Source organism: Grampus griseus (assembly GCF_964374135.1).
Source record: "Grampus griseus genome assembly, chromosome: 12".
Taxonomy (NCBI): domain Eukaryota; kingdom Metazoa; phylum Chordata; class Mammalia; order Artiodactyla; family Delphinidae; genus Grampus; species Grampus griseus.
The window spans coordinates 40,150,302-40,164,800 of NC_139006.1; the positions used below are offsets into that span (position 1 = coordinate 40,150,302).

The window sequence follows — 14,499 nt, forward strand, 5'->3', positions numbered from 1 at the left end:
CGGACAGAGCGTCGAGCTCGAGGGCTGTCTCTTTAAAGGGTGAACTCAGTAGGAAAAACAAAAATATGAAAGATTCCCGCAGCTTTTATCTACTATGTAAAGTAAGATAGTTAAAAAAAAAAAAAAAGTACAGTAACTGAAGTCAAGTTGTAACCTTTCATTTTTGTATTGAAAAGTTTGGAGGGAACTGGGCGAATGGGTCATAACTAAATTACAACCTCGTTTGTCATCTCATCAGTTCCGATCTGTCAGCTTAGTTTAGTTTGAAATGAGTTGGAGGAAGTGGCACGTTCCAAAAAACAAAACAGCTAGTTACCAACTCTGGACGGGCCTTCTAGAAAGAAGAAATATGTCATCGCCTTTTCTCTCTCCGTGCAACTCGATAGATGTCAGGCATCTTCTGTGAGGTTCCCTGAAACACCTCCCTCTTCCCAAGCACGCATTTCTACTCCCAGAACTTTTATTTTTTTCTTTTTGGCTGTGCCACGCGGCTTATAGGATCTCAGTTCCCCGACCAGGGATTGAACCCAGGCCACAGCAGTGAAAGCCCAGAATCCTAACCACTAGCCCACCAGGGAACCACCCCCCCCACCCCCAGAACTTTTGTTCTTTATTAAAAGACTAGAACCCTCCGTCCCCCCAGCAGCAGGAGGCTGGCAGGGAAGCATCTTTGTCAGTATCATCATCGGTGTTCCTAACCGATTGTCAGCAAAACCTCAGTCCTGAAGGACAGCGAGTGGATAGACTTGAAGGAGCCTCAATAACCCCCACACCTCACTGAGACTCCTGGGCACAGCCTGTTCTGTCACCGAAGTGGCCCCCAGAGCTGCTCTCAAACATGACTGCCCCATTGACTGTCCTCTGCTTCTTCCCTGGTGCCACAGGGGGAAGGAGGACCTGGGCTGTAGACCCGGGGTCCATATGCAGGGTTTATTACGGTTTTACTATCTGTACCTCTTTAAGGAGCACGGAGGGCATGCTGGCTTTTTCTGTGACTCTGCACGAGGCTTTTGAGAGAAATTATTTTCAGTCATAAGCACCTGTGCTTGGGGCTTCTCCTGTGCGATGTACTGTGCAGAAAAGTGCTCAGCCTGGGAATGCGTGTTGCTTCTTTTCAACCAGTTTGATTTACAGGAAATAAAATGAGACACAGAAAAAAAAAGGTTGAGAGGTTGGAGAGAACCTTCCCTTGGTGGTTCAGTTTTGACTCTCTGCTTGACGAGAGGGCCTGGGAGCCGGGGGGAGTCCAGACCTTGGTCCCCACCAGTGGTCCACAGCAGTCTTGAGAAGAAAACCATCATTAGGGCCAGTAGATGGGCGGGGCTGGGGCCACGCTTAGGACACACTTAGGACCAGTGCTGTCCTGGAAGAGCAAGGATGAGAGGGCTCCAGAGGGGACTTCTAACCTCGGTGACACCACGCTCAGCTTGTTTTCCTCCTTCCTACCTCCCTGCTATGGGCTGGATGGTATCCCTTCAAAATTCTTATGCTGAGCCCCAGCCCTCTGTACCTCATCATGAGACCTTATTTGGAAATAGAGTCGTGGCAGATGTAATTAACTGGTTAAGATGAGATTGCGCTGCAGCAAAGGAGACCATAAACAAGACGAAAAGACAACCCTCAGGATGGGAGAAAATATTTGCAAATGAAGCAACTGATAAAGGATTTATCTCCAAAATTTACAAGCAGCTCATGCAGCTCAATATCAAAAAACCAAACAACCCAATGCAAAAATGGGCAGAAGACCTAAAGAGACGTTTCTCCAAAGAAGATACACAGATTGCCAACAAACACATGAATGGATGCTCAACATCATCAATCATTAGAGAAATGCAAATCAAAACTACAATGAGGTATCACCTCACACCAGTCAGAATGGCCATCATCAAAAAATCTACAAACAATAAATGCTGGGGAGGGTGTGGAGAAAAGGGAACACTCTTGCACTGTTGGTGGGAATGTAAATTGATACAGCCACTGTGGAGAACAGTATGGAGGTTCCTTAAAAAACTAAAAATAGAACTACCGTATGACCCAGCAATCCCACTACTGGGCATATACCCTGAGAAGACCATAATTCAAAAAGAGTCATGTACCACAGTGTTCATTGCAGCTTTATTTACAATAGCCAGGACATGGAAGCAACCTAAGTGTCCATCGACAGATGAACGGATAAAGAAGATGTGGCACATATATACAATGGAATATTACTCAGCCATAAAAAGAAACGAAATTGAGATATTTGTAGTGAGGTGGATGGGCCTAGAGTCCAGTCATACAGAGTAAGTCAGAAAGAGAAAAACAAATACTGTATGCTAACACATATATATGGAATCTAAAAAAAAAATAAAAAGAAATAAAAAGAAAGGTTCTGAAGAACCTAGGGGTGGGACAGGGATAAAGGCGCAGACATAGAGAATGGACTTGAGGACATGGCGAGGGGGAAGGGTAAGCTGGGACAAAGTGAGAGAGTGGCATGGACATATATACACTACCAAATGTAAAATAGATAGCTAGTGGGAAGCAGCCGCATAGCACAGGGAGATCAGCTTGGTGCTTTGTGACCACCTAGAGGGGTGGGATAGGGAGGGTGGGAGGGAGACGCAAGAGGGAGGGGATATGGGGATATATGTATATGTATAGCTGATTCATTTTGTTATAAAGCAGAAACTAACACACTATTTTAAAGCAATTATACTCCAATAAAGATGTTAAAAAAAAAAAAAGATGAGATTGTGCTGGAGCAAGGTGGCCCCTGATCTAATCACTGGTGTCCCTATAAAAGGGGGAAACTTGGAGACAGACATGCACATGGGGAGACGCCATGCGGCCTTGTGAGGGCTGGGGTTATGCTCACTAAGCCAAGGAGCTCCCGGAAGCTGGGATAGGTGCCAGGAACAGGTCCTGCCCTCAGGGAGAGAACCTGGCCCTCCACACCTTGGCCTCTGGAAGCCTGAGATGACTGATTTCTGTTGTGGGAGCCGTTGCCACAGAGCTAGGTGCATGGCACCTTGTTACGGCAGCCCTGGCAAACGCCACATTCCCTCAGTCTCTCACTGCAGTCGTGCGCTCTGCTGCCTGTCCTCTCCCTGTCCCCTCTCCTCACTGCACCTTGGGGGCACTCACCCAGCAGAGGCTCCGTCACCATCGCCATCCTAACCATGCCTGGCCCCCTGAGCCCCAGGTCCAGATCTGCTGAATTATTTACAGTAATCGCTTGGTCAAGGGAAGAGGTTAGTAAATGCTGGAAAAAATACCCACAGAAATGACATACGTAGTTCAAACCCCACACTTTCATTTCAGGCATGTTGGCGATCGCCCATTCCACAGGTTTGTGATGCCAGGTCTTTCTTTGCCTTTGGGGCTCACGGAGCAGACTCTGTCTGTGTCACTGACCTCACGCTATCATCGTTCCCACCTGTTGCTTCCATGTCCAGATGGAACTCCTTTAAAGTGACCCAAGAAACTAAGTGTAGAATCCTTTTGGATTTTTACAATTCTTTCTTATCTTTTATAGACGTCTTGCCCATACCTATTTCAACTGCAGGGGTTTTTTTGTTTTTGTTTTTAGTGATTTGCCTTGTTTGAAAATATTTTAAAGCACTGTGTTATTTTTTATAGAAACAGTGTTTCTCCTTTTTTTGATTTTCATATGTCATTAGTTTGTGCAATCTTTAATGAACAAAGTATAACTAACAAATACAACTGGCAGAAACAGGTGGAGGGCATCCAGACCTGATCTTAGCAAGTATATGACTCAGTGTGGGTGTTCTAGAGAGCAGCCTACCAGCCTGAGCTTTGGGTGTGCTGTGAGTGTTGGTCAAAGTGATTTATGGAGGGGAGTGGAGACCCTGATGGGTTAGGCAAGGGAAGTCAGTGAAGAGTTTTACAGCACCTGTGTTCCTCAAATAGGCCTTCCACTCCTCCTCCCAGCCTTGACTCATACCAATCCCTCTGCCAACGTATCTTCTCCTTGTAGCCTGTTGTCCCTTCTCCCTAAGGTCTCAGTTTAGCCATCACTTCCTCCAGGAAGCCCACCTAGCTTCCCTCAAGCTAGATTAACTGTCCCTCTGATGTGCGCTAGCGCCCTCTAGTCCCCAGTCAGAGAACTGACACCCCTGCATAACTACCTCCCACCCAACACCATAAGCTTTGTGAGGATGAGCCCTTGTCTGTGTCATGCATCAGCGGGTCCCCAGCACCTAGCACCATGTCTGGCATGAGTGGGTGCTCCAAAAATATTTGTGGAAGGAAGGGAGGAGGAGAGGAAGATCCTATAACTTGTTTCTCAGGAATCTTCCACCCCTCCCTGGATTGTAGGATAAGGTACACCTTAGCAGGCAGTGGAGGCCTGCACTGTCGTCATAGTAACATTAGCAGTAATGGAAGTGGTCGTGGAAGTGGTGGCGGCGTTGGCAGTCATGCTGAGAAGAGTAACTCCAATGCCTGCCTCTGTCACCACGTGGCCTTCTTCTCTCTGTATTCTTCTAGAAATCTCCAAATCTCTCTCCTTATGAAATCCAGTCATTGGATCTAAGGCCCACCCTAATATATTATGGCCTCTTCCTAAGTGATCACATCCACAATGACCCTATTTCCAAATAAGGCCACATCCACACATTCTAGAGATTAGGACTTCAATACGTATTTTGGGGGAACACGATTGAAACCACAATACCAGCATTTTAAAGTATGCTCTCTCTTGCTTCTTGAGCACAGAGGGAATGAAATACAGAATTTGAGAATACGTCTCCACATGTGCGTCCAGTACCCAACGTGCACCCCTGGCTGGTGGACGCTCCTGAGCTGTGTTCATGTATCAGTGTGCTCACCCACCATTGTTGCAACTGTGATTTTCTTTGCTCTGACTTTCGAAGTTCTTTGCATGTTTTTAATGTCTTTAAGTGAATATCATTGCTATAATAGAATATTCTACCTGGACGTGATCAAAACTTCCCACAGCCAACAGAGACTCCGCAGGGTTCTGGGAATAGAACAAGAAGTCAGTTTTTGGCATAAGAGAGAACACTTAAGGATCCCGGATGGCGTTAGACGTTGCCTGGTCAGACACTGTCAGCACAGGGCCAAAGGGTTGGAAGCAGAGCCTCTGTGTACGTGTTACACCTTTGTGACAGGCCACACGTGTCGGCCTTCAGCTGTCCTTTCTCGACCTTTCACCTTAGCAGGCCTGTGTATTTTAGCACAGAGGTCTGAAGAGGTTCTGAATCCACAGACTCTGGTGGGAAAACTTACCTCGACCCAAGAAGGCAGTTCCCAGTAAAAAATCATGAATATTTATTGAGCGTGTATTATTGGCACTGTCCTGGGGGCTCTCCCATATAGGGACTCACTTGCTCTTTACAACATTCCAATAAGAGATCTACTCATTTTATCCCATTGTTTTAGATGAGGAAACTAAAGAATTAGTGGGCTGCTTGAGGTTATACAAAGGTGACAGAGCTGGTATTTGAAGCTGGGAATGTAGCTTTGGTCCTGCCTTCCCAGGGATGGACACTCAGGTGCTGCTCTGAAGCCCGACCTTGCCCAGACTGTGTTTCTGGAGGGGCTTCCGTGTACGAAACCCTCAACTCGTCCTCTAGAAGAGAGCAGCAAATGTTTAGCAGCACTTTGTGATCAGGGTGCTCCTGGAAGTGGAAATAAGGAGTAGAGGCAGCACCCTAAAGAGAATGAGTAACTCAGTGAAAGGGGAGGAAATGCTTCCTGGGGAGGTGACTCGTGAGCTGGGTTTTGAAGATTAAATAGGAGTTCATCCAGCGTACCTAGTAAGACACAACAGTCAGAAGAAATAGCATGCAAAGGACAGAGATATGAAACAACAGGTTTTTTTTTAAGGTATGGGTGGGGACTTCCCTGACTGTCCAGTGGTTAAGACTCCATGCTTCCACTGCAGGGGGCACGGGTTCAATCCCTGGTCAGGGAACTAGAATCCTGCATGCATGCCACACAGCCAAAAAGAAAAGTCCCCACCAGGGACCTTATGAAAAAACTTTTTTAAAGGTGGGGTACTGCAAGTACTTTAGCATGGATGAGTGATAAAATGCAGAGACAAATATCATGTGTGTTGAGACCAGAGAGACAGAAAGAGCCAGAAAACAAAGGGCCTGGTTTGCCTGCCAGAGAAGCTGACTTAATCCTGAGCATGTAAGCAATTTAATATCATAGTTTTAACACAAGGTCAGAATACCCAAACCTTGATGCTGTTAGTACTACTGCTTTTTTCCCCTGGTTTTATTTTTATAATTATTGAGGGAAAAGATGACAAAAGTCAGTCAGCTCCATATCTGATGTGTGTTACTGTGGTGCTAAAGGATCTTGGTTTTTAATCTCCTCCACTTTTTCTCCAATTTTTCATCAGCAGTTCTCTTTGGCAAGTTATTCTCAGATGCCAAGATAAGTACTTTTGAGAGGTTTTTTTTTTAACGTTTTCTTAAGTGCCTTTGATTGCATAAGAGCGTCATGGAGAACTGTTTCCAGTAGTATCTTTATAGCAGGAATGGAGGCTAAGACTGATTATGTAATTTTCCCCTCGGTTTATTCTCAGAACCTAACACGCTGCCAGCATATGAAAAACCCTAATGATCACAGTGGCATCTGAGTGTCTTTCCTGCTCATGGTTTCTGGCACTATTGCTCTTGCATTGTTTACTGCAAAGTAGAAATTGATTGTTTAAATGTGGCATGACGGTTCACCCAGCATTGGGCACCCCGGACCCATAGCTCCGTCTGCTCCGTCTTGTATAATACATGCGGCCCACAGCCAGCCTCTCTCACCAGAGAATGGATTCACATGTGCTCCTTGGAGACCCTCGCCAGTCTCACCATGTTAAAATTCGGATGAGGAGAGGCCGGGTAATTGTGCTGCGCTGAGGTTGCATTTTGCAAGGGGAGCAGAATACCATCTGTCAGAGGAGGTGGCGGGAGGGTGCAAATACTGCTGTGAATTCTGTGAATGCTTAATTGCTATAGATTTTTTTAATTTATTTGAGACTTTGCATTTAGTGTGTTTGTTATTTGTTCTTTTTTTTTTTTTTTAGAATAGTCCTTATCAGTGGCAGAAGATCCTTCTGTAGTATATTTTCAGTGCTGCCGTACCGCGACAGTGCCCAAGTTGGGTATGTATATGCACGCTTGCTTTGTGGTTCTCTGGGTGAAAACTTCTGACACCATGTGTATAATGTGACCACCCTTTCCATTTCAAAGGACTTGTTTTGCTTTGACACTGCAAATTTGGTATTTGTAAACTTGAAAGAAAAAGAAGTTCCACTTTCTTTTCAGCCAGGAAGCTTCCCTGTTATTGGTGTGTGTGTGTGCGTGTGTGTGCACGCGCGCATGTGTGCCCTTACCATTTGCCTGCTGTTTCTAAACGTGCATTTTGTCACTTCGTACAATTCTGTAAAGCAAGAGCAATCTGGGGCCCACCCATCTCTCAGGGCCTCATCGACTTTTGGAGAAAAGCAGCTCAGGAAAGGAGTCAGACAAACCACATGGCCATCCTGCCTCCTTGCGTTGTGGGCTTGCGGCTGTACACTGACCAGCAAGCCACACAAAGCAACGTGGTATCAGGAGCAGACCTGTGTGATTCGCCACAGGCCGGAGGACTGCACACTGCTGTAGGTCAACAAGCCCCTTCTTTGTTCTAAAAAGAAGTAAGTGAGGCTCTGACCTGGCAAAGCCCCCCCTCCTCATTCCACATCCCCGAACTCTGTGCTGTTTCTCCATCTGAATCTGACTCCTTTGCCCCCTCACCTGGTCACTGCATCCGCTATTTGTGGTCAGGGAGCTGCTGGTATTTAGGGCAGGATGGTTCCCTGCGTAGGATGCCGGAAGCATTGTGAGATGTCAGCTCTGGTTTCTGCAAACTAAATGCTGGTATTGCCCTCTGGTCATTGCAACAATGACACCCGAACACTGCCATTTATTCCTCTCCCACCACCTTCCATGGGCTCTGCCTGGTCATCCCCGTTCACCATGACTTTCCCTTCCCCCCTGCAGACCTGTCAGACTTTCAGCCTGTTAAACTCACCATGGTCCTTATTTTTACTCTACACTGTAAGCTCCATGGGACAGAACATCGGGCATCTTTACTCATGGAATGCTGACTCAGTCATTTATTAGATGTGTGCCTTAAAAAGCAATAATAATCTTACTGTTTATTGAGCACTTACTTTGTGCCAGTCCTCTTCATTATCTGCATTCTCACGACAACCCTGCAAAGTAGGTGCTCTAAAACATGTAACAGCAAATCCTGCAGCTCTGAGGTTTGTAGGACCATCTGGGTGTGGCCAGCGGGCTGCCCTTAAGAGACTTCTACTCTACTGAGTAGAGGGGGAAAAAAGAAAGGTTTTCTTTATCTTTTCAACCTGCTGTGGTCCTGGGTCTGGCCACCCCTGAGAGCAGGCTTATTTCTTGGGTCAGTAGTTTGTACCAGCTCACAGACATATGTGTGACCCAGAAGGCCAGTTCATTGATCTAATTACAAGTAATGGCCCCAGGGCTCAGAATGTTTGAGTGTGACTAGCCTGTAAGTGCACTTCCAGGAGATCTGAATCATCAGTCTGTCTGCAAGTACATCTTCTCACAGCGAGGACCTGCCTGGACACTGTGATGCCAGCCTTATTTTTCCGGGCTTTCTGTGCCCACCTTTCTGATGAACGTATTCTGTCCTTAGCTATGTTCCATGTATTCATTTATTGAGGGCTTACTGTGTGACTAGGTCCTGGAGGTAAAGGTAGGGAAAGATGGATCTGGTTCCTGCCCTCCTGGAACTTACAACCAAGAGGGAAGACACATCAAAATTTCACATATGATTAATAACCACCTTTAATAATGGCTAAGAGTATTCAGTCAGGTGACTGCCAAGTCTTCCTATCCAAGGACTCATTCTGTTTCTTTAACACAATCTGGCTTCTCCATATTTTCATCTTTGAAGTGTTCGTGTTAGTTTCATTCTTGAAAGATGATCTTATTTCCAAGTCCTGGGGTCCCCTCACTATGGTGTCCAAGTGCCTATCTCCATTTTATAGATAAAACCACTGATCCTCAAGACTTAACGTCCCAAACATCAACTTTGGGCCAGAATGGGAATTTTTAAAAAATAAATTGCAGTTGTGCAGCATTTCAGTTCAATATCTGAGTGATCACCCCCATGAGTCTAGTCACCATCCATACATTTCACCCCCTTTACCCATTTCCATCACCCCCCAGCCACCTCCTCCTCTGGTAACCACTAGTCTGATCTCTGTAGCTATGAGTTTGTTTTTGTTTTATTTTGTTTGTTCATTTGTTTTGTTTTGTTTCGTTTTGATTCCACATATGAGTGAAGTCATATGATATTTGTCTCTCTCCATCTGACTTATTTCACTTGGCATAATAACTTCAAGGTTCATGTTGTCACAAATCACAGGGTTTTTTGTGACTGAATAGTATTCGTGTGTGCGCGTACGCGCATATAGGTGCCACGTCTTTATCCGTTCGTCCATCATTGGACATTTAGGTTGCTTCCATATCTTGGCTATTGTAAGTAATGCTGCAGTGAACATAGGAGTGCATATATCTTTTTGAATTAACATTTTCATGTTCTTCAGATAATACCCAGAAGTGCAATTGCTGGGTCATATGGTAGTTCTATTCTTAATATTTTTAGGAACCTCCATACAGTTTTCCATGGTGGCTGCACCAGTTTACATTTCCACCAACAGTGGAAAAGGCAAGGGTTCTCTTTTCTCCAATCCTCTCCAACATTTGTTATTCCGTGTATTTTTGATAATAGCTGTTCTAACAGGTATGAGGTGATATCTCATTTTGCTTTTGATTTGCATTTCCCTAGTAATTAGTGACGTTGAGCACATTTTCATGTGCCTGTTGGCCATCTGTATGTCTTTGGAAAAATGTCTATTCATATCCTCTGCCCATTTTAATCAGGTTTTTTTTTTTTTGTGGTTGGATTGTATGAGTTCTTTATATATTTTGTCAGAATGGGAATTTGAACCTGAGTCTGTCCAGCCTAGGGCTTCCCGTGACTCTCTCTGGCCAACAGGTGAGACAAACTCTGTATCCACAGAAACCCGTCTGTGCAGTGGGGCTTTTATGATAACCGCCTCCCAGAAGTTAACTGAAGCTCGCTGGGTGCCTGGGATGCAGCACAGCGCCTGGCACACAGAGGCAGGTGGGGTACCCGGATTTCTTATAGCAAAAGAAATGCGGGGCTTCGTGTGGAGAACTTAGAGACTTACAGTTTTTCACTTGGGCAAATCACTTACCTTCTGTGAGCCTGTGCTTGGTCCTCTCTAGAACGAGGATGGAAGGTTACTACCTGTGCCGTTAATTTGGAGATCACTGCATTTTATGCAAAGCCCATAGGGATGCGTTGTAAGTAAAATTACCTGGGAAGAGATCACCCAGAGTATCTCTGTTTGACATCCTTGTGGAAATAAGTGGCCCTCACATTTTGAACACCTCAGGGAAGTGCTAGCTGGCAGCCAGGATGCGGGGAAGTGCGGCCTGTCAGAGCCCAGGTCTCCTCCCCACTGCTGGGAAGCCCTCGTGGGTTTCAGGAGGATATATCACAGGATGTGTCAGCTATTCTGCCCGATGGCTCAGATAGAGAAGCAAAACCAGGGTGTGGGATCACAGGACGTAACCTTTTACATCCTAGACATGAATAAACTCAAACACACTAATTCTTCAAATTTTGTAGATGAGGAAACCATGGTGCAGAAGGGTTAATTTTCTGTAACAAAACACATAATCGGGTCCTTCATAATACCTAACAGAGAAAAGAGCATGCCTATTTCTGCAGCATATCCTCCTTAAGTTCTCACATAAGAAACTCTGAACAGAATTCAAAATATTGTAAATTAGTGGCAGGGTTAAGAAGCATTCTTCTTACGTATCAAATAGATAAACAACAAAGACCTACTGTATAGCACAGGGAACTATGTTCAACGTCTTCTAATAACCTATAATGGAAAAGAATCAGGAAAAGAATATATATATATATATATATATATATATATATATATATATATATATATAAAACTGAATCACTTTGCTGTATACCTGAAGGTAACACGATATTGTAAATGAACTGTACTTCAATTTTAAAAATGTAAAAGGAAAAGCATTCTGCTTTTTAAACTTTTTTAATGAGCAGACATCCTATTTATGAATATCTGCCACATCATACTTATGAGTTTTTCAAACTAATTATTGGGAAACAGCTGTGTTCAAATAATAAAAAATATTTATCCTAGTAAATTATACACATATATATTTTAAAGTAAGATAGTCTGGGTACATAGTAACTAATGCCTTTCCACTGTGGAAAATTCCTTTGCTTTTATGCTCAAGTTCTCTCTGTGGCCAGGACGTGAGTCTTAGAATTTCAGGGCTGGAAAGGGCTCTAGAGATGACATGGTATGGCCTCCGTGCATCATAGCTCAGGCCTCTGGGGCCACGGGGGGATGAGACACACACTGACCGCAAACCCAGCAGTGCCAGAGCTCAGGACTCCGGCCACCCTGGCCTGCTGACACTGTGGTTTCCAGCTCCCGTGTTTCCGTTGTCCTTACACACGCATGTGGACTAGGCCACATGTGCCGGATTATTCCAGATAAGCACAAACCCCCCGCTGAAGGGGACAATGTACAGTTCCAACTTCACCGTAAGAAAGTTTTAAAAACAGGAAACTCAAAAGTTCATCCACTGTGTACTTGAACCTCCCTTACATGGAAAGCATCTATCAGGATGGCCTTATCTCTTTCCGGTTTTGTTTTCTGGCTTCTTGTGCTGTGCTGGAGCTTCCCAAGTCCTGCCCTCATATCTTGGTTCACCCTCCCCGCCACCCTGACCCCAAAGCTTTGTACTTGGCTTTAAACTGAACTGAATACTTATTTTGGTTCCCAACATCAGGTGACCAAAGCGGACAGGACACTGTTAGGAGAGGTTTTACCATCCATCCATTCATTCTTGCATTCATGCATTTGGTCATTTCTTCTGCCCCTAGTGAGTGTGAGGCCCTCCTGGAGGCTGGGAGGGTGCAGGGGTGAGTAAGACCTGTTCTCCAGGAGCTTATTATTGAACAAGGAAGCCAGACATGTGAACTGCCAGACCAAGACAACTGGGGAGCCCCAAAGAGGCGCTAGAGAGTGCTTTGCCCCCAAATCTCTTATCAACATCCACGTTTACAATAAATCTACAATCTTCAGTAAAAGCCAGATGTTTGCTCTGTAAAGTCTCTTCAGCCCCGCCTACACCTCCAAGTACATTGCCATCCCTGCCCGCCTTCCATGTAGACATTCAGGTGCTAACACTGCACAGCAGACTTCATTCATTCACCGCACGAACTCTGTTGAACCTACTGTGTTCTAGGCAGTATCCAGGGATACAGTGCTGAACAAGAAAATGCCTCTTTTCCCATAGAGCTCACCGTCTAATGGTAGGAGACAGAAACAAGCGGGTAAACAAACTAACCGTCAAGCCAAAGAGCAAACAGTTGAGTCCTGCACAATGTACAGCTGGAGCACAGAGGGAAGAGTTGGGTGAATTCGGACAGAGGGATCGGGGAGTGCCCCCCACAGAAGGTGGTGCTTCAGCTAGATTGCAAGTGTGAGGTGTCAGAGAGGTGGGAAGGATATTCCAGCCTCAGCATTGACTCCCAAGGATGTTCGAGGCCACTCTGGCTCATGAACTTCCGGGCAGGGTCTCTATAATGCCTGACCTGTTGAGAGAATTCCATAAGGCGCCATTCCAGCTGTAATCCCATTGCTGAGGACACTGCAGGGTTCAGGCCTGTGTAGTGAGGGGAGGGGGAAGGAGTGGGGACAGAAAGAAGGGAGCTGTGCTGAGAGGCCTGGTCCTGGGACGTCACTGTCACAGACCCACCACCAAGCCTTCCCTGGGGTGTCAGTTGCCTCGCTGTCCAATGGGGAGGTTTGACTACACTCTCCAAAGATCCTGCCAGCTCAGAATGCTTGCCTCTGTGTTCGCATCCTCGTCTGCTTTGCCAACGTGGAAGCTGTAAGTCTGGCTGAACAAGGAGTTTATGAATGAAACGTACTGTTCACGTTCCCCATCCACCAACCATCAGCTGCTTTTAGACCTCACATCTGAATAATTATTCTCTATGCAGGTTTTTAAATGTACAGACCTAGTGGCGTTCTGCAGTCTTATTTGGTGCGTTCTATCCTGGTATGGGCTAAAAGGATAGGTACGAACGCAACCCAGAGTTGAGAGCAGTGTGAAAGGTTTGGGGTCATTTTGCACGCTACCAGATTTATACAATGCTGACAATAGGCTTATTCACAAAGTGATTTCCAGAGCTTCTGCCTGAAGCAGACCCCTCTGATTGCTTACCAACTACAGCAGTCTCCACACTGTTCTTCCCTGCCCTGATTTACAGGTACAGCTATCTGAGAAAAGAGCGTACTTCCTTAGGATGAGCTGATTGTGTAATCAAATATTGCGTGAACATAGCAAATGCAGGTAATAACATAAGCTGAAAGGTAAATAATGCTTCCAGTGTTCCAGGCACTGTTCTGAGAGCTTTATAAACATTTGCTCATTTAATTTCCACAACAACCTCAGAAGGCAGATTCTCCAGTTATCATTTTACAGGTGCAGAGGCTGGGGCAGAGGGAAGCATGGCTGCAGCAGCAGAGGGAGGAGGTAGGGCAGACAGGCTGGCTGCAGGCGCTGCTTTGGGGCCAGCTGACCCCCCCAGAGGCCATCCCGAAAGCACTAATGCCCAGTGGATTCCCTGCAGCGTCACTGCTCTGGGGCTGGGCTTGCTGGCTCAGGACCAGTGACACGCGGGCTTCACTGGCTGACAGATGTGCACTGGGTGACGCAGAGCTCTGTCATGTGCCGCAGGAAGACCCCCTCCTGGGGACCCGGTGGCCATGGTGCCGGGTGGTGGCTTTGGAGGGTGCCCATTTACACTGCAGCCTGGGCTCCTCCTGCGCAAACCCCAGGCATCTCTGGGTGGAGTCTTGGGTGGAAAGTCATCTGTGTAATTCTCCCACGTGGGTATTTGTCAGCTGTAGAACAGGAAGGCATATGGTGGGGTGCGGGGCAGGGAGGGTAGGCACGTCTCCAGGTGTCGACACCGTGCAGACACCCGGGCCGTGTGTGGGCGTCACTGGCTCGCGACCTTGATGGGCTGCTGGCTCACGTCTCCCCAGACCTTCCCAGCCACGCCCAGGTCACCCCACAGGCCCACCAGGAAGCAGTTCCGGGACAGGTAAGGGTCTTCTACTGTCTTTATACTATGCATACAAAAGGCTTCTCTTTGAGAAACTGTGCCGAACAGTTACATTAGAGGATTATTATTTGCAGCACCAGATATGTCTTCACTTTACAAAAGGCTTGATGACAGGGCTTTTGACGATTAAGAGCTTTGTTTCTTTTTTTTTTTTTTTTGCGGTACGCGGGCCTCTCACTGTTGTGGCCCCTCCCGTTGGGGAGCACAGGCTCCGGATGC

At 46.1% G+C, this 14,499-nt stretch overlaps 1 protein-coding gene across 1 annotated transcript in view; it reads left to right on the plus strand.

Moving 5' to 3' along the window:
- Positions 1-14,499, plus strand: part of CABLES1 (Cdk5 and Abl enzyme substrate 1) — a gene marked incomplete at its 5' end in the record, with an annotated part of 105,302 nt that overhangs the window by 56,245 nt on the left and 34,558 nt on the right. Inside the window, one exon of the mRNA XM_082667663.1 lies at positions 7,055-7,132. Within this exon, the coding sequence (XP_082523789.1) occupies positions 7,055-7,132 (78 nt within the window). The remainder of the gene's footprint in view (positions 1-7,054; positions 7,133-14,499) is intronic.